Source organism: Malurus melanocephalus, unplaced genomic scaffold (genome assembly GCF_030028575.1).
Source record: "Malurus melanocephalus ecotype Western Australia unplaced genomic scaffold, MMel_1.1 scaffold_237, whole genome shotgun sequence".
In the NCBI taxonomy this organism is placed as follows: domain Eukaryota; kingdom Metazoa; phylum Chordata; class Aves; order Passeriformes; family Maluridae; genus Malurus; species Malurus melanocephalus.
The window spans coordinates 712,599-736,004 of record NW_026623469.1 but is presented as its reverse complement, the minus strand read 5'-3'; the positions used below and the strand labels follow the sequence as shown (position 1 = coordinate 736,004).

At 52.2% G+C, this 23,406-nt stretch overlaps 1 protein-coding gene across 3 annotated transcripts in view; it reads left to right on the top strand.

Annotated features, from left to right (window-relative positions):
- Nucleotides 1-23,406, top strand: part of MID2 (midline 2) — an 88,563-nt gene that overhangs the window by 16,708 nt on the left and 48,449 nt on the right. For all 3 annotated transcript variants that reach the window (XM_057375037.1, XM_057375036.1, XM_057375035.1), the window contains exon 2: nucleotides 2,473-3,194. In XM_057375037.1, the coding sequence (XP_057231020.1) occupies nucleotides 2,529-3,194 (666 nt within the window). In that variant the 5' untranslated portion in view covers nucleotides 2,473-2,528. The remainder of the gene's footprint in view (nucleotides 1-2,472; nucleotides 3,195-23,406) is intronic.

Below are 23,406 nucleotides of genomic sequence, written 5' to 3'. Positions count from 1 at the left end.
CCTCCACGCCTCTGAGAGGGCTCCTGCCCTGACTCCTGTCCCAGTCTGAGGCTTCTTTTGGGTCTGTCACAGGTAAAAGCTGTTGTCCCAGCAAGGAAAGCAAGATTAATGTGCAAACGTCCCTCAGTAAACAAAACCAAAAGATGTTTTTGCGTTGGTTTCCTTGGGTAGCAGTGGAGGTGCATGTGAAGCTGRGTATTGGATGTGGGAGCTTACAGGAGTGTGAGGCATTGCTCCATGGCAAGGTGTTAGGGAGCCTCTCACATCAATCCAGATTTTTAAATTCTTCTCCCAGTCTTACTCAGGCRATGAAACAAATCCTGGTTTTGTCCTTTCTTTTTTGTTTGTTTGTGTTTGCTGAGCGGAGGGAATCTGTGGATGAGGTAGGGAGGTGGAGGGGCTGTGCCCCCCCAGCTGAGGGTGTATGCAGTGGGGTGTGGGGCTCCTTGGCCAAGGCAGCCRCCGTGTCCAGAGCATCCAGCACAGTGAGGGACCGGCGTGGGAGGTTTTCCAGCTGAGGTGCCCAAGGGCAGCGCCAGGAGATGCCTGGAGCCCTGCGTGTCATGGCTGTCCTTGGGACTCCTTGTCACTGGGACAGCCCAGTGGGTGCGGGGGCAGGCGYGGCACAGAGGAGCAGCCAGGCACAGCGCCAGGAGCCTTTCTTCCCCACTGCTTTCCCATGGCTGCACAGCTCCGAAGCTCGGGGGGCTGTGGAGAGGAAGCTGCCAGGAGCCCTCATGCTCCTCTGCTGGTTTGGACACAGCTGCATCTTCCCTGTCTCTCTTGGGGAAAAGAAAAATAATTTTAAAGGAAGCGTGTGCATGTGTGTGCAAGGCTGCCTTTGGCCAGCAACAGCTGCTGCAGCATTAACCTACCAAAATATCCAACAGACTTATTTTACAAGCCCCTTGAGCTGATTCAGGGAAKAGCTCAAGGTTTCCTCAAGGCACTTGAAAATCCCATTGCAATAATTGGGAAGAGATGGTGCACTGGGGGTGTGTGATGGAATGGATGGGATGGGGCTGGGCAGGTCCCAGTGTGGCACCTGTGCAATTTGCTATTTGCAGGTGCTGGCAGCAGCCTGGGGCTTCCAGCAGCCGGACCCTCTCCTGCTCATGGGTCCTCCCCCCACACTTTGGTTACAGYCCTTTTCATAGAATCCCRGACTGGTTTGGGTTGTAAGGACCTTAAAGCTCATCCAGTCCTGCCCCCTGCCATGGCAGGGACACTTTCCACTATCCCAGGCTGCTCCAAGCCCTGTCCAGCCTGGTCTTGGACACTGCCAGAGATGGGGCAACCACAGCTTCTCTGGGCATCCTGTCAGAGCCCATGAACCACACCAGGGTGTTCCTGGGATGGAAATAGAGCTGGACTGGGCACRTCATTGCTTCTCACAGGATCAGTCCCCACAGCAGTGCCCGGCTGAGGGGGTCCCTGTGGCAGTGACTGAACGGGGCTCTCCCCCAAATCCGTGCTGAGGGACATCACTGTGGGCATCACCTGGAGCCTGCCTCCACATGGCCGAGGAGACCAGGAGGCACCACTTGTGCCCTGGGTGATGAGTGAGAGAGGCTGAATCTGGTTCCGTGTCACTACAGGAGTRCTTGGGAACCTGCCGGGCTGCTGGCAGAGGCTGGGCAGGGCTCGGGGTGCAGCTCCTGGCACTCTGCAAACCATAGTTGGAAGCAGCAGGTTGAGTTCCCTGCTGGGACCTGTTTTCCAGCCTCGTGCAGGGGAAGTGGGCTAAAAATACTGTTTGTTTGCCTCCAGCTGGAGTTGATTTAGGCATCCCTGGCTGTTGTGGAGTGCAGCAGAGGACAGCCAGTGGTGTAAGTTTGCTGACTATAATTTCGGTGCTCTGCCCTCCCCACCCAGCTCCAAAAAGCAATGGCTGGGAAAAGCAGGGAGCAAGACTGAGTGTTAAAACTCCCGACCTGCTCTGCTCTGCTCAGAGTTTCCATGACATGATTTGCCTTTTCCCCCTCGCCAGAAGCAGGTAGGCCTGGAGCTGCTGGAGGGGATGTTCAGAGGTTTATCTCTGCCGTGCAGAGCAGCCCTTCTGCATGGAGCGCCAGCACRGCTCTGCTCCGGTCTTGGCAGTGCTCACCAGCACAAACATGAAATCATGTGGTTTCTCCTGGGTTTGTCTCCAGCATTATGGTCCAGGTCCTGGCCTGGCTGGGTTGGAAGGTGTCCGAGGAGCTGCTGCTCCTCCTCTCATCCCCTCCATATGGCTCCTGTCCTGCTGCAACTCTGGGCTCTCCATGTGGGGTGAGACCCCTCTATGTGAGGCTTCAGCTTGCGCTTGCAGGGGCCTGGCTGGGCTGGAGTGACAGCATTGGAGCTCAGAGAGTGTCAGGGTGTCGTGGGGGTGACATGTCCAWCCCTGCAGGCACCTCTGCTGGAGGAGAAGAGCAGCCCAGGAGTGTAGCTGGAGCTGCCCTCTCACATCTCTGCTCTCCTTCCTTGCAGGTTCCTGACCGCCTTCCCTGGTTTTTGATGCTGAATCAGGATTGTGTTAACTAAAGATGGAAACACTGGAGTCAGAATTGACCTGCCCAATCTGTCTGGAGTTATTTGAGGACCCCCTTCTGCTACCCTGTGCCCACAGCCTCTGCTTCAGCTGTGCCCACCGCATTCTGGTGTCCAGCTGCTCCTCCAGTGAGTCCATCGAGCCCATCACCGCCTTCCAGTGCCCCACCTGCCGCTATGTCATCTCCCTCAATCACCGGGGCCTGGAGGGCCTCAAGAGGAATGTGACTCTGCAGAACATCATCGACCGCTTCCAGAAGGCGTCCCTGAGTGGCTCCAACTCCCCCAGCGAGAGCCGCCGCGAGAGGACCTATCGCAACAGCCCTACCATGTCTGTGGCCGGCGAGAGGATCGCCTGCCAGTTCTGCGAGCAGGATCCGCCCCGCGATGCCGTCAAGACCTGCATCACCTGCGAGGTGTCCTACTGCGACCGCTGCCTGCGGGCCACGCACCCCAACAAGAAACCCTTCACCAGCCACCGGCTGGTGGAGCCGGTGCCCGACGCGCACTTCCGTGGGCTCACGTGCCTGGAGCACGAGAACGAGAAGGTGAACATGTATTGTGTTGCTGATGACCAGCTCATCTGTGCCTTATGTAAACTGGTGGGTCGCCACCGAGACCACCAAGTGGCATCGCTCAGTGATCGCTTTGAGAAGCTAAAGGTAAGGACCTGGCGGGGCTGTGGCAGAGCAGCCATCCATCCAGGGGGGCTGTATCTGCCAGCAGCAGTGCTCAGAGCAGGGGCTGGTTCCAGATGCCCCAAGCAGCACCTTGTATTTAAGCCAAACAGCTCCTGAAGGATCTGTGGGATGCAGCTGGTGGGCTCTTCTGGGACCCTGGTACTGGGAGACTGAGCTGGGTCTTGGTTGTGCCATTAGAGCAAAGTCTTTTCTGTTTTATTTTAATTTCTCCACTGCTGGCGTGTGTGTGCCAAGTCTGGGTGTTAGACCTTCTCCCCAAATGGCATCGGGCTCCAATGTACCAGTGTTGCTGTCTCCAGTTTTGCCTTGTYCTGTGGGAGAGCTGAGATGGCAGAGTGTCCTGAGGGACCTGTGACGCTATCCCCAAGGCCATAGCCCTGTGGCTGTGCCTGCTCAGCCCTCTCAGAAGATGGGAGCAGGACAGGCTGGACTGTGGGCATTTCCTTTTGCAAAGCTGTTCCACAGGCTCCCAACTTGTGGGCTTCAGTGCATGGAAATCTCCCACTGTCCATAAATCCTCCCTGTGGACTCTTTCCATGGCTGAGAACCACACAACCCTGCAGAATGCTCTGGGAATGCCTTTGTGTCCCCCTGGAGCCAGCTTGCTCTCTGCTATGAGAGGAAAGGGCCAGGCTCTGGGAAGRTATGGGGATGGATGGGTTAGAAGCAGCCCTGTGGAGAAGGATTTGGGAATGCTGGTGGCTGAAAAACTGGGCATGAGCCAGCAATGTGTGCTTGCAGCCTGGAAAACCAACAGTGCCTTGGGTTCATCCCCAGCAGCATGAAGTGGGGAGGTTCTCCTTTTCTGCTCTGGGGAGACCCCSTGGAGCACTGGCTCAAGCTCTGGAGCCCCCAGCACAAGGAGCATGTGGAGCTGTTGGARCAGGAAGCCCTGGTGCTTCTCTGAGGGCTGGAGCCCCTCTGGAGCCAGGCTGGGAGAGCTGGGGGTGCTCACCTGGAGAGGAGAAGGCTCTTGGGAAAATTTAGAGCCCCTTSCAGTGCCTAAAGGGGCTTCAAGGGATCTGGAGAGGGACTTTGGRACAAGGGATAGAGGGACAGGACAAGAGGGAATGGCTTCCCACTGATAGAGGGCAGGGATAGAAAAGAAATTAGTGAGAAATTCTTTCCTGTGAGAGTGATGAGGCCCTGGCACGGATTGCCCAGAGAAGCTGTGGCTGCCCTATCCCTGGAAGTGTTCAAGGACAAGCTGGATAGAGCTTGGAGCACCCTGGGATAGTGGAAGGTGTCCCTGYGCATGGCAGGGGGTGGAAGGGGATAGTCTCTGAATGTCACTCCCAACCCAAATCCTTCTGTGATTCTATGAGGCAGTGACAGAGCTCCCTATGTGCCTCAAAATCCCCTTGTGCCCTTCACCCTCCCATGAAATCTGAGCACTTTGCAGATGTGCTTGCAGATGCCCTTGAGGGGACTGGCCTGAGAGCTTCTGGGTCTCCCAGAAGGACCTTCCCAGGGAGGAAAAGGTGGCTGAAGGCTGACCAGGATTTAGAGGCTTCTGAATATCCTCCCAGGACCCCTTTGTCCAGGGTCTTGATTCCACTGAAGCTTTTCCAGCAGCAGGAGTTCCTGTGGCAGGGAGCCTTTCCCCAGACCTTTTCCATCCTCATCTCCTGGGCTGCAGAAGTGGACGATGTGTCTCCAGCCCCTTCACTTGTGGCATAGATTGGTTTYGACTAAGTTACTGTTCTGGACTTCAGCTGGGAGCTGACAAACTTCCCGGGGTCCCTCCAGAGCACTTGGAAGCTCAGTCTTTGTGTGAAAGCTGAGGGTGCAGCRAATGCCGTGTGAACCCGCATGGATGATGTTTGACCCATATCAAGTTTGAAATCCCTCTCTGTCCCCTGTRTATTCTGGATGAGCCTGCAAAATACTTTTAATTCCATTTTTTTAGATGAAAAAAACCTACAGTAGGTCCCATCTGAGGTCATGCTATTGAGGCTGTGGCTGTGGCAGCAGTYGTGTTCCTATTAGAACCCTGCTCACACCTTCTTCAGCTGCTGCTTCCTCTGGCCTTTCTCCCTTCATGTTCCAGGCTCATTCTGCCCCACAAGTGTTTTTCTTGGCTCTTTGACCTGTTCATGTTGAGAACAAAACCACTCTCTCTGCTCTCATGTATTTTGAGGGCAGAAGGAATACTTCATTGCTCCAGCGAAAACACAGAACATTTGGGGTTTTTTTTTGCAGTGCAGATTATTTTTTTCCTCCTTGTTTTTATGCAAATTGATGCCTGGAAAGAGATCTTCCTAGATGTCCAGTTTCCTGGGCTGGTTTCCCACCTCCCCATCTCCAAACTCTCCTAAACCTGCTGTGAAGTGCCCAGTGCCATGACCAAACACCCCAGATGGCACAGGGGTGGGATGTCCTGGGTGTTTCTTCTTTATCTTCCAGCTGCCAGGTTTGGCTTTGGTTCGTGCTGCCAGATGGGGTCTGGGGAGGCTGGGTGTTGCCTGCCTGTCTCCCATCTCATCATGCCTCACCTAAGCCTCCCCAGTGCACAGACCTGCACCAGCAGTCCTGTCTGTAGTCCAGGACATTCTTTTTCAGTGAGGAAATGTCTCAATTAGCAAATTGGAAACCTTAGAAAGCAGTGACCATGTATGTTTGCATGCAATAAAGCCTGGGCAGAGAAATTAAAACCTTGGAATATTGCTCCCCRATCCAGCCTGTGCCAGCCCAGCAAATCCATCTGAGGAAACCTTGCAGGTTGCCAGAGCACTGTTTTTTTGTTTTTTTTTTTCCTTTTAAATAAGAGTCTGAAGTGATTTTGGCTTTGCAGGGAAGCTCTCCTCCTCTGGAGGCTTTCTTCCTGCAGGCTGTTCATCCTGCCCAGCTCCCCAGTCCTGCAGGGATAGAGCTGCTTGGGGAGCAGGGCAGAGGGTGGCCACAGCTACTTGGGGAGGACCTTGCTGTGTGTCCTTCCTCTGGCTCATCCTTCAGCACATCCCTGCCTCTGGTTGTGCTCTGGTTGAGCTGGTTTGAGGTGTGTCTTTTCCTCACCCTCTACCTCTGCTGYAGGAATTGCTTGGGATTGGTGCCAGGTTTCAGTGTTTGCTTTAGTATCTTGTGCCATCTCCTCGCACGGCCTCAGCTCCAACCACCTGGTAGTGCTGAAAATCCTTACAAGTACCTGMACTAGTTGAAATCCTTAAATATGTGCTGGTAGTATGGTGCTGCCTGGGAGTCTGTGACCAGTGGAGCAGCTGCTGCCTTCCATGGGCTGCCCTGTGTCCCGTGCCCATGGCAGGGCCCTCCCCCTCTGGCTCCTCTTCACSATTGTCCTGTGAGCTCGATTGTCCTGTGAGCTCGGGGCTGCTCCCAGAGCTCTGCAACATGCTCACGCAGCCAGCAATSAGCAGATGTGCTTAATCCCTGGCTTTGATCCCGCAGCTTGAGTGAGCTGGGAATGCCTTTCAAGTTAGATTTTTTTGATGGAAAATTGGGTTTTTGAAGTGAGTAACTTCCTGTTGTCAGAAGGGCTGTGCTTTCCACAGAAATCTTTGGTGGGGATTTTTTTTGTCTCTTAGAAGAGCTGAGTGCCTGAAACTGGACTGGTGTGTGCAAATGAGAAACCTCCTCCCAGTGCTCCCCTTTCCCTCACACTGGTTTTACATCTAAAGCCTCCAGCGTGTGCCAGCAGCCTGACTTGCCTGTGGATGCTCTGCRATGATCCATCCGGACTGTATTACACACCTCCAGATGTTTTAGGAACCATCTTTAATCCCTTTAATGCATGTRATGGGTTTGTTTCGTGCATCTTCAACTCCATTTGTTTATGCTGTAAATTATGATTCTGGCCAGTTTAAGCAGTTTTCTGGATTTAGGCAGGGAGCACATGGATGCCAGGCAGGTTGGGGCAGAGGTCAGAATGCTGGATCATGCCAGGAGCTTTCTGGAGCTGGGATGCCTGGGATAGAGGCAATGACATTCTGTTTCCCTGGGAAGGTTCATGGCAAGGGTGATCAGCTGCAGAGACCCTGAGGGAAGGTGAAAAGCTTCTGGGGCAGGAAGGAGTCTGCAGTGGAGCATCTGTTTCACAGTGCTGTGCTGGCATGCCTGGAGAGCTGTGGAGAGAATGAAGTACTGGTGCTACTCTGCTGCAGGTGACGGCAGGCAGGGGTCTGGGGGTCATGTGAGGATGAGCTGAGGGGTGCAGAGGTGTCCTCAGGAAGTGTTTCTGAGTTACCACAGCACATTAAAGGCATCATTGTGTCTCTTACCCTCCTGCAGCCCACCCTACCCTGATCTCCCTGGTGTGAGCTCAGAGGTTCTGGGGTGCACCTGAGCGTGTCCTTTGTGGCAGGCCGGCTCCACATGTTGTCCCCTGCAGCCCCTCGTGGGGTGGGGCGAGGCATCCCCAGCAGCATGGACCAGGCTGGCTCCTTGATGGGGTTGGCTTCCACTTCCCAGAAGTTTGCTTTGATGAGAGTGGGGATGCCCTGGCACAGATTAGCCAGAGAAGCTGTGGCTGCCCCATCCCTGGAAGTGTCCAAGGAGAGGTTGGACGGGGCTTGGAGCAACCTGGGACAGTGGAAGATGTCCCTGCCCATGGCAGGGGCGTGGGAATGGATGTTTTTTCAGGTCCCTTCCAACCCTCACTATTCCATGGTTCTCTGATTGCCCAGTCCAACAGGCAACGCTCTGACTGCATGAGCTGGCCTGGGAGCAATCTGAGTCCATCGGGACACTGGTTCTTGTTTTCCGTCCCTGTGGGTTCAGGAGGGGTCGAGATGTTGAGCACAATCAGTGACAAAGTCATCTGCTGCCTTAGCTCACTGGCTGGAAGYTGACATTAAAGATGAAATTAAAACTGTGTAGACTAAGAGCAAAACTAATGGCCTGACCTAGATACAGCAAGTGCTCAGGACAGCAGTGTACTATCTGCTGAGTGAAATCTCAGCCAATTATAAATTCAGATTGCTTGAAACTCCTAATTACCATCCTCTCTGCGGTGCCTGCCTGAGTGCTGCCAGTGTTGTGGTGCTGCTGCTGTGCTGTGCTGGGGCAAGGTTACACRGGAGGGATAGAGCGAGAAGGGCTCTATGTGCAGAGCTCCAACTGGCTCCTCCATCCRTGGTTTCTGGTGGAAGGTGTTTGAAGAAGGGATTTTGCCTTAATTATTGGCTGCTCTCTGTGGCTTTTCCGTGAGCTTTGCTCCCTTTAAAGAGCCAGAGAAGGACCAGCTCTGAGGATGCTTTTCCTTTGCTGCTGCTGAGGCTTCTGTAGATTGACAGGCTGGAAATATGYAAAAGAAAGAGAAAAGCGGTGTTGTGTAACACTTACCTCCTCTCTCTGCTGGAGAAAGAGCCRTGAGCCAGGTGGAAAACCCATCCTCTGTTACCTGTCAGAGTAGCGCTGCCTCCTGTGGGGCTGTGGGAGTGAAACCAGGATTAACAAAGCTTCTGCATGCTGACAAATTGTGCAGAGAGCTGGTAGTGTTTCCAAGGCTTTTAGGAGATTGGTAGGGTAGAAAATTGAGGAAAACCCTCTGTCATGCTTCCACATGGGACTTGTTCACCTGGGAGCTGCAAGTGCGTTCCCACTAGTGCAGGGTGAGTCACAAATTATGACTTGATTTATGATTTACTGCACTACCTTGGGGCCCAGAGGAATTTTGGTGTGTGTGTCTCTATTTCTTCACACCAGGAAGAGTCAGCCGAGGACAAGGGCTGCAGTTGTGACTGCTGAGACTCCCACATGGCAGATGGGGACTGTTCCCAACAGGAACAGAGTTCTGGTGATGCTGGAGCTGATGCTGAGCCCTGAACCAGAGATGCTTTTTGTTTTATTTGCAGAAGGGGAGAGAAGGGGATGCAGCCCCAGCCAAGGCTTGCTCCAGGTCAGTGGTGGTGGAGGCTGGAGCCCCACTGTGCTGTGGGGAYCCTGGGAGGGGACATGTGATCCCTGCAGGTGCCACATCCTCAGCTGCGCAGGCACAGGGGGCTTTGGGCCTCCCCAGCTCGGCCATGAGCTTCTCCACAGCTCCAGGTGTTTTTAATGTTATCTCAGGGCTAGTTTGTCATCTAATGACCTCCCTGGGCAGGGGGACTGTGCCACACATCAGGGTCCCCACCACAGGTTTCTCATCCATGGCTTCCCTCAGTGGCACAGCAGTGAGTGCTCAGCTGACACTGAACACTCAGAAGATCATCTTCATCTCTGCTTGAGTACTGATCATTTAGAGGTCAGAGGGGCCAGGAATCAGCTCTGAGGCCTGGGATCTTTGATAATTTGCTTTTCTTCCCAGAAATCTTGGTGAGGGTTTGCCTTTTTTTCCTTATTAATAACTGTGCTATTATGGATTTGAGATAGCCGAGCTGCAAAACTGCGTTGGTTAATCTYTCATTTTTTACAAACCTACATTCATATCCAAGATGATTTCAATGTTGCTATCTCAAGAGCAGCTTGAGCTGGAAAATAAAACTGTGAAAATCATTTGGCGACACCATGTTTGGGATGAGGCTGGTGGATATATCTCTACCTTTTATGTCCTGGGAGATGGCAGGCCAGAATTGGCGTCCAGAGTCTCTGGAGGTAAAAGATGGTGGGCAAATGAGGTTCTTTTTAAATAACAGGGTCACCTTCTTTGATCCAAGTCTCCCTCTAAAAACGCCCTGATTTCCGAAAGTGGCTGGTATCAGTCTGTTCACCTTAAGCAGTAGGAAGTGATGAAGGTGATGATCAAGTATGGAAATGAATTTCACCCTTGTTGGGCTTGAAAAACCAAAATTGGTGGTACTTACCAGCTCTGCGAGTGTGGACACTGTGAGGTGCAAGAGCTCAGGGCAGGTGAGACTGCTGTRGGCTGTTTGGCTTGGAGGGCTGGCTTGTCCTGGGAAGATGAAGGCTCCAAGGAAGGTGCCATTGACCCTCTGTCCTTGGTCTAGTGGTGCTGGCTCTGGACCCCTCCATGAAGGGCTGGGAGAAAGTGAGTGGCCAAGCCCATGAGGGCAAGCTCAGAGGAGCTTGGGAAGGGCAGAGGGGGATGTAAGCCCTGGCCTTCAGCCCCTCACTTTGGGAGACCTCTTGCTTGGAAAGTTGCCACTGTTTGATTGGGCAGGGACTGCGGAGGGCATTGGGGAGTGTCCTCCATGTGCTGACTCTGGGCTGGGTTTTGGAGGATGCAGTTGACTGGAATGGCTCGTCCCTGCCGTCACACCTTTGGCTGATGCCGACRCGTCCCGCAGTCTCCCAGCTTTCCCCAGGGTGAGGGCTCCTCCAGGCCTTCAATGAGCAGCAGTGGAGCATCAGATGTGCCTTCAAAAGCATAAAGAGGGAGGATGGAAGTCCCTGAACCTTCTGCCATGACCATCAGGAGCACACTGGTGATCATGCTGCCGCTCTGCTCAGCCCCARTGGGGCCACACTTGGGGGTACTGTGTGCAATTCTGGACAATACAGGAGACACGTGGAGCTCCTGGAGGATCTGGGGGTGTTGTGAGGGAAGGAGATTTCTCACTGTAAGTCACAACCTGAGCTTTGTGGCACTCTGGGAGGGCTTGAAAACTGCCAGGAAAATTAATAAACAGAGCAAAGTCTCCAGTCCTCAGTTCTCTGGAACAGGGTTTCTCTATGGGCTGTGGGAGAAGGGAGGCATGGGAGAAATAGGAAGCTGCTGGGGGCCAGCCTGGGTTCTGTGCTGGGACATTTCTGCTGCCCTTCCCTGGCCAGGCTGCCCTGCCGAGGCCGCTGGCAGTGCTGGCACCGCGATCGCGAGATCCGGCATCCTCAGCTTGGCACTGGCCTTGGGAGGTCCTGCCCTGCTCCTGTGCCCATGGTTTAATTCCCAGTGCCTCTGGACACACCTTTGGCATCCCAGCGCTGCAGCAACTGGGGCTGGAAACATCTGCCCAGTACAGCTGTGGCCCCCTGGCAGCCAGTTCAGTGCCAGGGCTGGGGGCTTGGGCGAGGTGGCAGATTCAGTGCTGAGACTTCAGAGCTGCTTCCGGAGAACTGGAGCAATCTCACTTAGCAGAATTAAGACGGTTGAACTCTGACACACATAACTCCACTTCGCAGCACAAGCAAATCCATGACAGTCCTTCAGGCCCCAGAGTCTGTCGAACCAATCTATGCTCACATCAACCATAACCTACTCATCCTTTAATGATTTTGCAGATTATTATATTTTCTCCTCTCTGTTAATAGACTGGTGAACAGTACAGACACTTTTATGTTAGTTTTCTTTGTATCATCTCTCTCACATTTGTGTTGTCTTTTGTAGTTTCTAAATTTCTATTCAGTCCTGATTCTTCTTTTTGTGGTTTTTCTGCARTATAAACTCTTTGAGGAAGAGCATACCCCCATGCATACTGTTTCCTTCCTGGAATGGGAGTTTCTGCTTCCTGAAACCACTGCAAGCCATGTTCTTTTCAAGGTTTTGTGGTATTTGAAGAGTCTGAGCTGAGCTTCAGTTCTTTCACTTCTGCATTTTTAAATTAATTAAATAAAATAATAATGAAAAGGATTAGTGGGACTCCAGGTCCTCCTTGGTGGTGGGTTCGTGATGTGGGAGGTGATACTCTGCCAGCTCRGCTGTACCTGGTAGTCCATCCCTGGGGAGCTGCTTTTCGAGGTCCTTGGGTACACTTTTTGCTTCTGGGGTTCCTGCAAGCTGGGTTTGCTCTTTGCAAATCTGCTCTTTGCCCCAGGGCAGGACACTTTTTAAGGGTGTTCATCCTCAGCTCCTCTGCAATGCTYCTGCTTCCAGTAAGCTTGTTCTACCTGTACACTTTTTTCACTATTTTTTTCTTATTTTTTAGAGTTTTTACTCTGAATTTTCCATTTCTGGGCTTGCAAGGGATTTGCCTTGCAACACTTGTAACCCAAAATGTGTGCTTGTGTTTTCTGCAACAGGGTCTGGCTACCTGTCTGCTTCTCCCTCCTGTCGCTGCAGGTTGCTGAGCTGTTCAGAAAGGCCTCCTTTGCAGGTGACCCTCTTGCACTGAGGGGATGTGGAGKGTGTGAGTCTCCATCCTTCACCATCCAGTGGCTGTGTTTCTGGAGAGCTCAKGGCTGCTGCATTTTCTACATTATTTGGATTTTTTTCCCTCTTTCTGCACCTGGCACTTCAGCCATGTCAGTGACAAGCTGTGCCAGAAGCCAGACTGTGGTGGGCAGATCTCAATGGGATGGGACAAGGGGTTTCAGGCTGCTTGTGTTGGAAGGTGCCACACTGTAAACACCCTCATTTGGGGAAAACAAAATCTATTTTTGCTTTAAAAAAATGCTTAGCCAGCAGTTTTGGAGAGCGTGGTCCTTCCTGGAGGCTGGGCAGCSCTGCTGGGATGGGGGCTGAGGCATGGGTCGTGCTGCCCACTGTGCTCCTGCCTGCCCGGCACGGGGCTGTGTGCCCTTGTGGCTCCTGGACGTGGGGTGGCTGCTGCRAGGCCACCAGCCCCACTCACCCTGCACCACCTCCCTCGGACATGGAGAAGCAGCAGGGCTGTCCCCTCACCTGGCAGCCCTCCATTCCTGAAACAACTGGCAGCTTTGCCAAAGRATTGCTATTCCTGCCCTGAGTAGCTGTTGTTTAATATTCAGGGTATATTACATTTGGGCACGATGAATATTCACGGATGGGAATGAGCAGACCTCAGCTGGTGCTGCTGGCTGAGTGCTAGGGGTGATGCTGGCTCTCCTCAGGCTCTGCTCAGCAATTCCTGGTGTGTGCATCGCTGGAAGATGGGTCCCAGCAACATTTGGTAGCTCTGAGTAATTTGGAAAGTTGGCTATTGCAATTGAGTGTCAGATGAATTTCTCAGCAGGCTCGAAGCCTTGCTCTGCAATACTGAATATTGCTATTATTATCACATTAGCCCCTGAAGCACCTTACAGSTGTAATTAAGTGATTTTACCTTGACAGCTGATGTGCTTTTTTTAAAAAAACAACTTTGAATATGCAATTGGAGTAGTTTGATGTGCCCTTTTGTAGAAATCAATATGCAGTAGCAGCACATTTGGTGATAAATCTTCTCATGTCARGAGTGGAGATGGATGTCGGGGACCTTAAGAAGGAAGAGTGGGGGGTTACCTTACCAGCTGCAGGCTGGTCCCAGGGAATGTCCCAGCTCCTGCTTTATGCTTTCAGGATCTCCAGGGAAACCATGCCCTGGCTGAAAGGTGCTTGTTGGCTACTGCAGAACTGGGCATGTCCCACAGAGCTGACAGACTGTCCCCATGGCAGCTGTGACACTTCACTTGATCTCAAAGGTCTTTTCCACCCCAAAGGATTCTGTGAGCAGTAGCAGATCAGCCCACCTGGCTTTGATCTGTATCAACAGGTAGGTCTGTGATGAGGAAAGCAATGGTGTGTCCCCAAAATTTCCTGAGCTGGCTTCCAGATRAATAAGTTCTTGCACATCTGATATTGCATCCGAGCTCCTGGCTGGGTGGTCTGTAGGGAGGGCATGTCTGGAGCAGCGGGACAACCCTGACCTTGCAGGGTGTCCTGAGACTGTGGTGCTGTTTGATGTGCACTGGGAGCATGTAATGTCTGTATGTGTAATGTAATGTCTGTATATGTGAGATGGAGCATTGTGTCCGSAGGTGGAAGAAGGGGGCTGTGCAGCTGGGCTGGATGGCAGTGCTGGAATGGCACCTAGTGTGAATTCCTGCTGAGTGTGAATTCCTGCTGACCTGTCACACTGATGGGGTGCTCAGTCCCCCTGACCTGTCCATCCCCTGTGATGGGCTCTGGCCAGCAGGATTAGGGCTCCCTTTGAGTGTTCAGTGTCTGTGGAGACAGGTGCCCCTTATGGGGCATAGATCAAAGTCYTTGGCTCTGCTGCTTGGAGCAAACAGAGTCTCAGATATGAGGAGCAGGGATATTTCCAATCATCTTCTTCTCTGTGGCATAGATTAGACATTTCCCGGTTCTGCTTCTTGCCTTCTTTTTATTTGATTCGTTTGGGAGTGTATTTGGTTTGATGGGAACATGCCCAGCAGTGTTCTTGGGAGTGATATCAAGCAGCACCACCAGCGTGAGCTCCCCTTGACTCTGTGTGTGGTGCTTCACCAAATGCACTCCAGGATGGAGAGACCTGGGCAGCTGGGAGCAGGATGGGCTCCTGGCCCGTGGCCAGGGAATGGGGTGGGATGTCCCAGCAGGAAACACCTTTTTGTCTTGAGAAAGCCATTGGATAAATGTGCTGTGCACCCTGCTATCCCCTGCCCCCTGCCATCTCCTTGGAGCATGTCCCTTTTGGAGCCTGTTTTGACCACTCCAACTTTCCCAGACATTCACATCTGCTTGTGAATGGCTGGGATTTGGGCATTTCAAAATCATCATGATATGCAGCCAGATCCATGAACCAGCTGAACCCTTTTGTGCTCTTGTGGGCATCTCTGATTTATGGGATAAGCTCAGCAAATAACATGCAAAAAGGTATGTGTCATGCGGGATGTGCCAAAACAATAAATCCAGATTTCTCCCTTGTTTCTCCAAAGGGCTTTTGGGAACCAGACATCTGGTATCCRAAAGAAAACACGCACAGGTTCTCTTTCAGCATGAGTTCTGGCTCTGTTTATTTCTGTGATGGTGGTGATTGGAAACTAAAGGTCGAGASACAAGAGAGCCTGATGGATGTGCATGCCACAGCTCTGTCCTGGCTGTAGTCTTGGGGTAGAATGATCCATAAAAATCCAGCCTATAATGGAAARCATGAAAAAACAGTCCCCTTCTTTGGCCTCCCAAGGAAGGAGCTGTGTCCTGCCTGAAGCTCTTTCAGTACTACGGAGAAGGAGAGGTTTCCAAGTCGTGCAGGGGTAATGGAGCTCCAGCATGACGCCTGACGAAATCCAAACCTTTTTCTGAAGTGTGTTTGTGAAGCTTCATCTCAAAATAACTCACTGTGAGTATTTCCATGCTGCTCAAAATGGTGTTTTTCCTGGATACCTGGTGTGTGGAGCCATTTTTTATTAATATTGGATGGAAGTTTGTGGGTTTATTGGGTGCAGAAGTTGAAAGCTGGCTGTTCCCTGATGGCATCTGCAGGCATCAAGCTGGGCAAGGGTTTCGGGAAGCTGTGAGCCTGTGGGAGAATCAAGAACATTGATGTTTTAGGAGACTAATCTCTAAAGTCAGGAGACTCCAAATTTCTCTGCAGCCACATCTGGCTTCCTACAGCAATGYCTTTGTTAGCAGAGACTCCTGCAGTCACATCCAGCAGGAAGCCACGCAGGCTGGAAAATGCAGGGATGTTTCCAGAGGGTGTTGTGGAGAAAGGAGCTGGAGCAGGGGGTGTTTAGGAATGTGTTTTGGGAATGCTATTAGCAGCGTGAAGTTTCTGGTTTTGTTTGGAATGTGCCAGGCGAGGACGGAGCAGGTTATTTGTGCATTGGGGGTGGAGGTGGGACACATGTGGTGGCTTTTGTTGCATTCTCCTCCCAGACACTCTCAGGCATTGGCACAGGTGTTGACCATGAGGTGTTGTCCTCCCATGGCAGGGCTGGAGAGGGGCATGCAGTGGCAGMAGATGATAATTGCTGAGACCTGCACCCTCTCTGCTTCCAGGGAAGAGATTTATCTCTCCTGAATCCTTAGCACTGCTGGCTTGGCTGCTAGAGCTTGCACCTTGGGCCAAGGCCTCTTCCCAGGCTTTGCTGAAGCTGCTGGGACATCCCTCAGGGAGACCAAGACCTGCTGCAAAAGTTGCAAGAGATTCTTTCTTTCCTGGGAGACCTGTCTCTGTTGGCTCTGGAGGCCATGAGTTCAGCTTAGCCCTTTCCATAGAAGGGAAGACTCACAAGTCTCAGCTGAAGCTCCATCATAGAAAAAATCCTAAATACCATTTGTTCCATTTGCTCTCCAAGGGACTGATGTTGGCAGAGGGTGAGAAGAGGTGGTGTTRGGTCTCCATGTGTCAATGCCACCTGGAAGCAAGAGGAATCTCTTCCAGACCATCTGTGCCCACAGGACAAGAGGAAACACCCTCAAGCAGCACCAGGGGAGGTTTAGGTTGGATGTGAGGAAAACTTCCATCAYGGAAAGGGTTGTAAAGCACTGGAACAGGTAGSTCAGGGCAGTGGTGGAGTCACCTGGAGGGATTTCGAAGCTATGTGGATGTGGCTCCTGGGGACATGGGTTTGTGGTGGTGTTGGCAGTGCTGGGGGAGTGGTTTGATTTGAGGGGTTTTCCAACCTGAACAATTCTGGGATTCCGGGCTCTCCACAGCCCCCCTGAGCAGCAGCTGCTCAGGGATGTTGGCAAGAGCTGCTCAAGAAGCTTCAGCCAGTTCTCTCAGAGCCATATAGGCTCAGGGCTTTGCTCTGCTGCCCTGTGGTTTGACCAACATCCACCGAGGACATGAGTGTTGGGGGTTCACCCTGGCTGGATGCCAGGTGCCCACTAAATCTCCCTATCACTCCCTTTCCCTCTGCGACAGGGGAGAGAGTAAGAGGGTGAACAGCCAGCAGGGTGAGATAAAGTAGTTTTATTACAGCAAAGATAAAAAAATAAGCAAATACTTGCACACGCAAAAGCTAAAGAAAAAAAAAATCAATCTCTACTTCCCATTAACAGCGTTGCTCAGGTACTTCCCGGGAAGCAGGGCTTCAGCACGTGTAGTGGTTGCTCTGGAAGGCAACATTGAAAACTCATGAATGCCCCCCCCTTCTTCCTCTCTCTCCTCACTTATATATCTGAGCTGATGTCATATGGTGTGGAATATCCCTTTGGTTGTTTTGGGTCAGCTGGCCTAGTCATGTCCCCTCCCAGGATCTTGCCCACTACCATCCCTTTGAGGGGGAAGGAATGTCAGAGAGACAGAGCTGCTTTGGCAATAGCCAAAACACTGCTCTGTTCTCAGCTCCTGTCCAGCCACTCATGCAAAGCACAGCACGGGAAGGGATTGAGCTTTGCCTCAGTCAGACCCAATACAATGAGCTATGGGATCTTTGCTGCTGTGATGCCCAGGGGCTTGGAGTGCGACACATGAGCTGTGGGGAGGAGGCTGCAGCCCCTCAGGCGTGGCTCCTCATGCAATGACCTGGACCCTTCTCATCTGGCACTGAGATGCCTTCTCAGTGAGCAGAGCTGCTGCTGGGAGCAGGGCCRAGTGGTGGGGTTTTGTCTGGGCTCCTGGAGATCACCTTCTGGGATGGCAGCCTGGAGAAATTCTCCATCCCCTTTTTTCTCCTGTGCCTTGAAGAGCCTTTTCAGAAAAATTATCTAATCTTTTCCCAGATTGATTAAATTGATTTCTTACAACAGCAGGTGTGTATGCTGTCCTTGTCCCTGTCATGAGGCCACTCCCAGGGCACATGGTCCCTCTCATGCTGGCTGGACAGGTTGTCCTCTTCCAGCTCTACTGTGGGCTGCAGACTCCAAACAAGTCATTAGAATTCATCTCCCACTCCTTGCTCACCTGTAGCCAATTCTTAATCACTCTGCCTCAGTTTCCCATTGTTAAGTCAGCATTGTGTGCACTTGGCTGTGGGGAGGCAGAGGATGGTTGAGAGGAGCTCCGGCCGCAGGGCATGGACAGCTCCAGGACTTGGAGTTTAGCTGGAGGAGGAAAGAGTTACTGATTTTTCTCTGCCTTGTTTTCCAGCAGAGTTGTCAGTTTTCCAACCAAATGTTGCATGCTGTTTAATGATTTGCTGTCAAAACTTTTGTTTTGGGGTCTTGCTGTTTACCTTTCTGGAAGTGAAGTGTGTAGAAGTCAGCATTCTGGAAGCAGGAAGGGAAGCAAGATTCTTTCCACCTCTTTGGGTCATTTGTTGTCAGATCAAAGACAGCACAATATTGTACAGGGAGGYGAAGAGGGCCTTCATTTGCTCATTGGACTCAGAGAAAGTCAGGGTCATGTCCTGCCTTGCTGTSTCCGGGAGGGACTGGCACTGCTGGAGGTGCTCCACCTGCCCCAGAGCACAGGTGTGTCCCCMCACAGGTGGGAATGGATGTGTCACCCTTGGCCATACTCCATCTGCTCTTCCAGGGCTGTTAATTGAGGTTAATTAATTAATTCATCATTCACTAAGCAGAGGGAGAACCTTGCCTTCTCTTTCTGTTGGTGCATTTTTTGCTCCATCTCCTTTATCTCAAGTCCAGCCTATAAATCCAGGCTGATGCAGATGTGTCTGATGCCAGTGAGAGGACAGTTGGGTTGGATGGGGTGGGCACCCAGCCACCCTGCAGCAGCTCAGACAAAGCCAGCAAACATTTGGCAAATGTTCCAAGGGCCCCTGGGTCCTTTCATGGGGTTTTATATGCCTAAAGAAGTGATGACTTTTCCTCTGCTGTCTGAAGAAAAGCTGAGGCTCCTGCCTGGAGGAGGAGGGGAGAGTGCACTGTTCCCTCCCACATGGGTGAGGATGCTGCTGACACCGGCTGGAACTTCACTTCTGCTGGATTTGCCCTCTGTGATGGCTGAGCCCTTCCCCAGTCCCTCAGGAAGTGTCAATCTGCCTAAAAAACCAAGGGGTTGCAATTTCTGCTGTCCTCAGCCAGTCCTTCTGCATCAGGAGGCTCTGGAAGTGGTGGCACATAGACAAACTGAGCAAACCAAGGAGTCAGCCCATCTCCAGGGGCTGTGGAGCAGGGTACCCAGCAAGGGCAGGCTCTGTCCACTCCCACAGCCTGTGTGTGTCTGCAGTGTGGCTCCCAAATGCCATCACCCTGCTGWGGACAGCAGCAAGTCCCTGCTTTGGTGCCGTCCCAGTGCAGGTTGCTCCYGGGATACTGCTGGGCATGCTGCACCAGTGGAGGGGGAGAGCCAGCTGTGAACAGTGCACCCRAGGCAGGGGACATCACAGCTGCCATGGTCCCTTCGCGGTGCCCTGGGCTCTGAGGGAGCTGGTGCTGTTCCATAGTAGCTCTGGCTACTGCAAGAGTCCTGGGGTTTTGCTTTTATCTTACAAGTTATGAGAAGAAGAAAGGGTGAATTTTTAGGATTTTGCCAGCAGAACCGGGCTACAGGTGATGTGTGCGAGGCTGAAGGCACCCACTGTGCAGCAGTTTGGCCAGTCCCAGGTGTGAGCTACGATGTGCCAGCTTCTCCACCCAAGGGGTCAGAGCATTTCCCATAGGAACACCCTCTCCCTGCCCTCAAGGGCACGCACACGGGCAAGGCTGGCCTTGGTGCTGCCAACAAATGCTGATTGCTGGGGACCAGAGCAGCGCTTGGGGAGGAATCTGCTGTTGGTACTTTGGCTGATGCTTCYGCTGGAGACAAAGTGCTGATTATTTATTGCTTGGTCTTCTCTGTGTTTTGGCTTTCTTTGGGCCTGTCTCCCCTGCACCCCTGAGGAGAAGCCCACTCTGCAGGCAGCATTCCCAGCAGCACATCCTCATGGCTCTGCCAGTGGTTCTGTGGGTGGCAAGTGTTACCAGGACCCTCCATTTGGGCATCTGTGTTCCTCCTTCACCTCATCACCACCTCTGAGCCCTGCACCTGCCTCAGRTGTAGTGTGGTTGTTAGGTAGAAATTGTTGTCATGAGCTCATTTTTACCTGTTTTTCCTGATGAAATGGGAGGGACATTTCTTGTTTCCCTTCCACACAGAGATAGTGTGGCCACAGGAAAAAAAAATCGATATTAAAGTTTAGGACTGGGAGGATGGTGGAGGAGGGTGACACAGYCCTGGGGCAGGTCCCAGGGAGGCAAAGGGCTCCATGCTCAGTAGGGAGCCCCTTCACCCCATGCAATGTCCCTGCCTTTGCCCAGGACAGTATTTGCTCAAGCCCTTCTGCATCATCCCTTGTTCAAACACAGCATTTCCATTTCATCTGATGCCACTTGGTTCTTAAAGCTGTGATTCTGAATTTCACAGTGTTCCTTGTCAGTCCCAGCAGGAAATATGTTTGGGACTGCTTGGGAAACAGAAGGGGAAAAAATTACCAGAAGGGGTTTATTTCACTCCTTTGATCAGTCTTTATTTATTTATTTATTAGCAGAAAATGCAGGGAGAGCACAACTCATCTGCTGCAATCTGCTTTGCTGCTTGCTGGGTATTAGAGGATGACACCAGCTGGGCTGGTAAAAAAAGTCTTAAGAAAGAATAATCCCAAAGCCACATTAGCAATTAAATATGTCGCTCCCTGAACTCTGGAGTTTAATCCGTTTTCTTCCCCCTTTTTCTCTTTTTTTTTTTTTAATTCTCTCTTGTGTTTTGTTTCTGGGTTCTGGTTGGAGGCCGTGCTAGGTGGGAGCTGTGCCTCAGACTGATGCTGAGTTATTTTATATTCTACTCAGGATTAATTAATGCAATGCATGAGCGACTCCTGGGTGATGACTTCACTGTGAAGGGGCACGGGTGAGCGGTGCCTTTGGGTCAAAAGTCTGAGTGAGGGGTTTGATATGCTGAGTTGTGGACTTGTTAAGGTTGGGAAAGACGTTTTAAGATCATCAAGTCCAACCATCAGGCAGCCCCATCACCCTGTTCAGCGTGGCCTCGCAAACCATTCCCTGATTCTAACACAGGAGCATGGGCAGAGCCCCTTCTGGATGGGGCCGAGCATTGAGACAGAGAGCTGATGTGGGAACCACACTGTTCCCCCGTTCCTGGGCAGCAGGAGGGCAGGAGGGGCTGTTCTCCAGCCCCCCAGGTTGGGCTGCAGGGGCCAGGCTGGGGCAAATCCCATCCCTTCATCCAGACTGGTGTGAGCAGAGTGGGACAGGGCAAATGCTGGGTGCCTGGGGGGTCCTGCCTGAGAGAGCCCCGGCCCCGAGTCCATTCACTGCTGGGCTGAGGCACAGCGGGAGCAGGGAGAATTAGGGAGAATAGAGAGTAATAAACGTGACGGGTTTGGAATCATTTAAATCCAAGTCATGCCCAGCCAGGGAGTTTATCGTTCAAGTTGYCCATGGGTGAGCTTTGTGTAACCTTGGATAAGAGAAAGGATCCTGTGATCTAACGTGATCTGTGGTGAGCTATTTAGTGCTCAGCTCAGAATCTACTTTTTAACCGCTGTGAAACACTGCAGTCAAGAAATAGAAATGAAATTCTGCTGGGACTGTTCCAGAGCCCGGGCCGAGGCCTCTCATGGAAGCTGTTGCTCACAGCGGCCCTGCCAGCACATAAATCCATGGTGTCAGAGGGAACAAAAAGTTCCCATTGGCAAAGATGGGCTCCAAAGAAAGATGAAGGGACTGATGGGGGGAATAAAGGGAAGAAAAGCAAATTAGATCAAGGTTCAGTGAGTGACCCTCAGGGTGGGGGTCTGCCAGGAGGATTAGTGTGGGAGGGTTATTCTTGTGCCTTGACACAGTTCAGTGCTGAAAGAGTCTTTTGACCCATCGGTGGATGAGCAGGAAAGGGGCTGCTGGAGCAGGAAGGGGTCAGGAGCAGGCAGGGGGAAGGGGCCGGGAATAGCAGGGGGAGCAGGCAGAGGGAAGGGGCTCAGAGTGGATGGGGGAAACAGGCAGGGAAAAGGCCAGGAGKGGGCAGGGAGCAGGAAGGGAAGGGTTTGGCAATGAGCAGGGGAAATCGGCAAAGGGAAGGGGCAGGGAACCCAGAGCGGGGCATGCAGGGAAGTGGCCAGGAGCAGGCAGGGGGCAGGATTCCTGTGCCAGCCTTTCGCTGTGATAACTCAGGGTCTGCTTCAGGAAATGGCCCGCGTGCCTTGGCTGATGGAGCTGAACTCCTGGCGTGGTGGCAAAGGGTACAGAGAGGCAAGGCTGCAATTTTCCTGGATGTGGGAACTGCTGTTTTTCCTTCCATGTACATAGCTCTCCTGAGCTGTTGCTCCACTGCTGAATTTCTTTGGGGGCTGCTGCAGGGACYCAGACTCTCTCCCTGCCAACTGGATTTGGGAATCAGCCCAAGTCCCCAAGGAGCTGGGATGCTCCGTGGCAGCTCCCTGTGCTGGTGATGCTGATCTGCTGCCCACCAAGCCRGGCCCCAGTGGGTCTTACTGGGCTGAAAAGTGCCTCTGGTTCCAGTGCCATCCCAGTCATCTGGGATTTGGGAAGACCTTCCTTTGGGAGGAGAGGGGATGTGAGAGCTTCAGCTTTCACATCAAATCAAGCATCCCAGGGTTGGTATGTGTGTTATGCTGAGACTTTGGGGAGAAGCATAAACGTTGACTCAAATCCACTCCAAAGGCTTGGGAAAAAAAAAAAAAAAAAAAAAAACTAAAGGGAACCCACAAGGTGTTTGTTTATTTTCTGGAACTCTTGGGATTTTCCAGCCAGCCTCATGACTCCCTCAGGCTCTGAGTCACTGGGATGGAATGGAAGGCCTGCACTGGGCAGCTGGGGGATGGTGGGCAGAGGCTGGCAGGGGGCTGAGGGGCAGGGGCTGCTGTTTGCCCCTTGGGAGCCCTTGTCTTGCTGCTGCACCCCAAAGATCATGGCTCCAATCAGGCCCAGGGGTCTCTCAGGGAAACAGCTGGGTGCTCTTGGTCTGCGCTGTGGAGATGTGAGTGCTTGTGGAGATGGTCTGCATGTGTGAGGAGGGGGTGATAGTGATGCTGCCCCTTGGCAGCACACCCAAAGGAGCTGTGGGAGGTCCTGGGGTCCTGCCCACGATGCTTCAGGCTCCCCCTTACTGGCTGTATCATAGAGCAGGTCTGTTTCCTTTCTGCTTCCACATACGGTGGGAGTAACCAGCTGGATTTGGGGTGTGAGCTCTAGGGGAAGTGGTACAGGACCACAGCAGGCAGTGGGCAGGCAGCTGCCCAAGGGGCTGYGGCAGTGTTGCCTTGACAGCCAGTTTCAATAATGACACAGACACGGTTAAGGGGATAAAAAGGGTTTTACCTTGSTATTTGGGGTCCCAGGTGCACAACTTGATGGCAAAATGCACCCCCATGTATAGCACAGATACAAGTTTTATAGGCTTCACAGTTTAGCGTATATATCTAGGATTCCTCAATACRAAACTTAACAAATGCAGTMATGTCCCCCTACTCTAATAAATCCCCTCCAGATGAGGCCAGAGCCCAGTTTACACAGGATGTTCTGGACAGAAGRCTTCACCCAAGGCTGGAGCCTCRGGTTTAAGATAGCACAGGRCACACTGASYCCTTCCTCAGGATGTTTGGTCTCTCTGCCCAGCAGAACTCCTAAACTAAGCTGGAATATCAAGCTACAGGAATGACAAGCATGYGGGCTAAGGGGTTCAAGGGATACATAAAGGGTACAGAAATGTCTAAAACCATATGTAAAATGTATAAAAGGGTACATAAAACGGAAAGACAAAAATCACCAGGCATC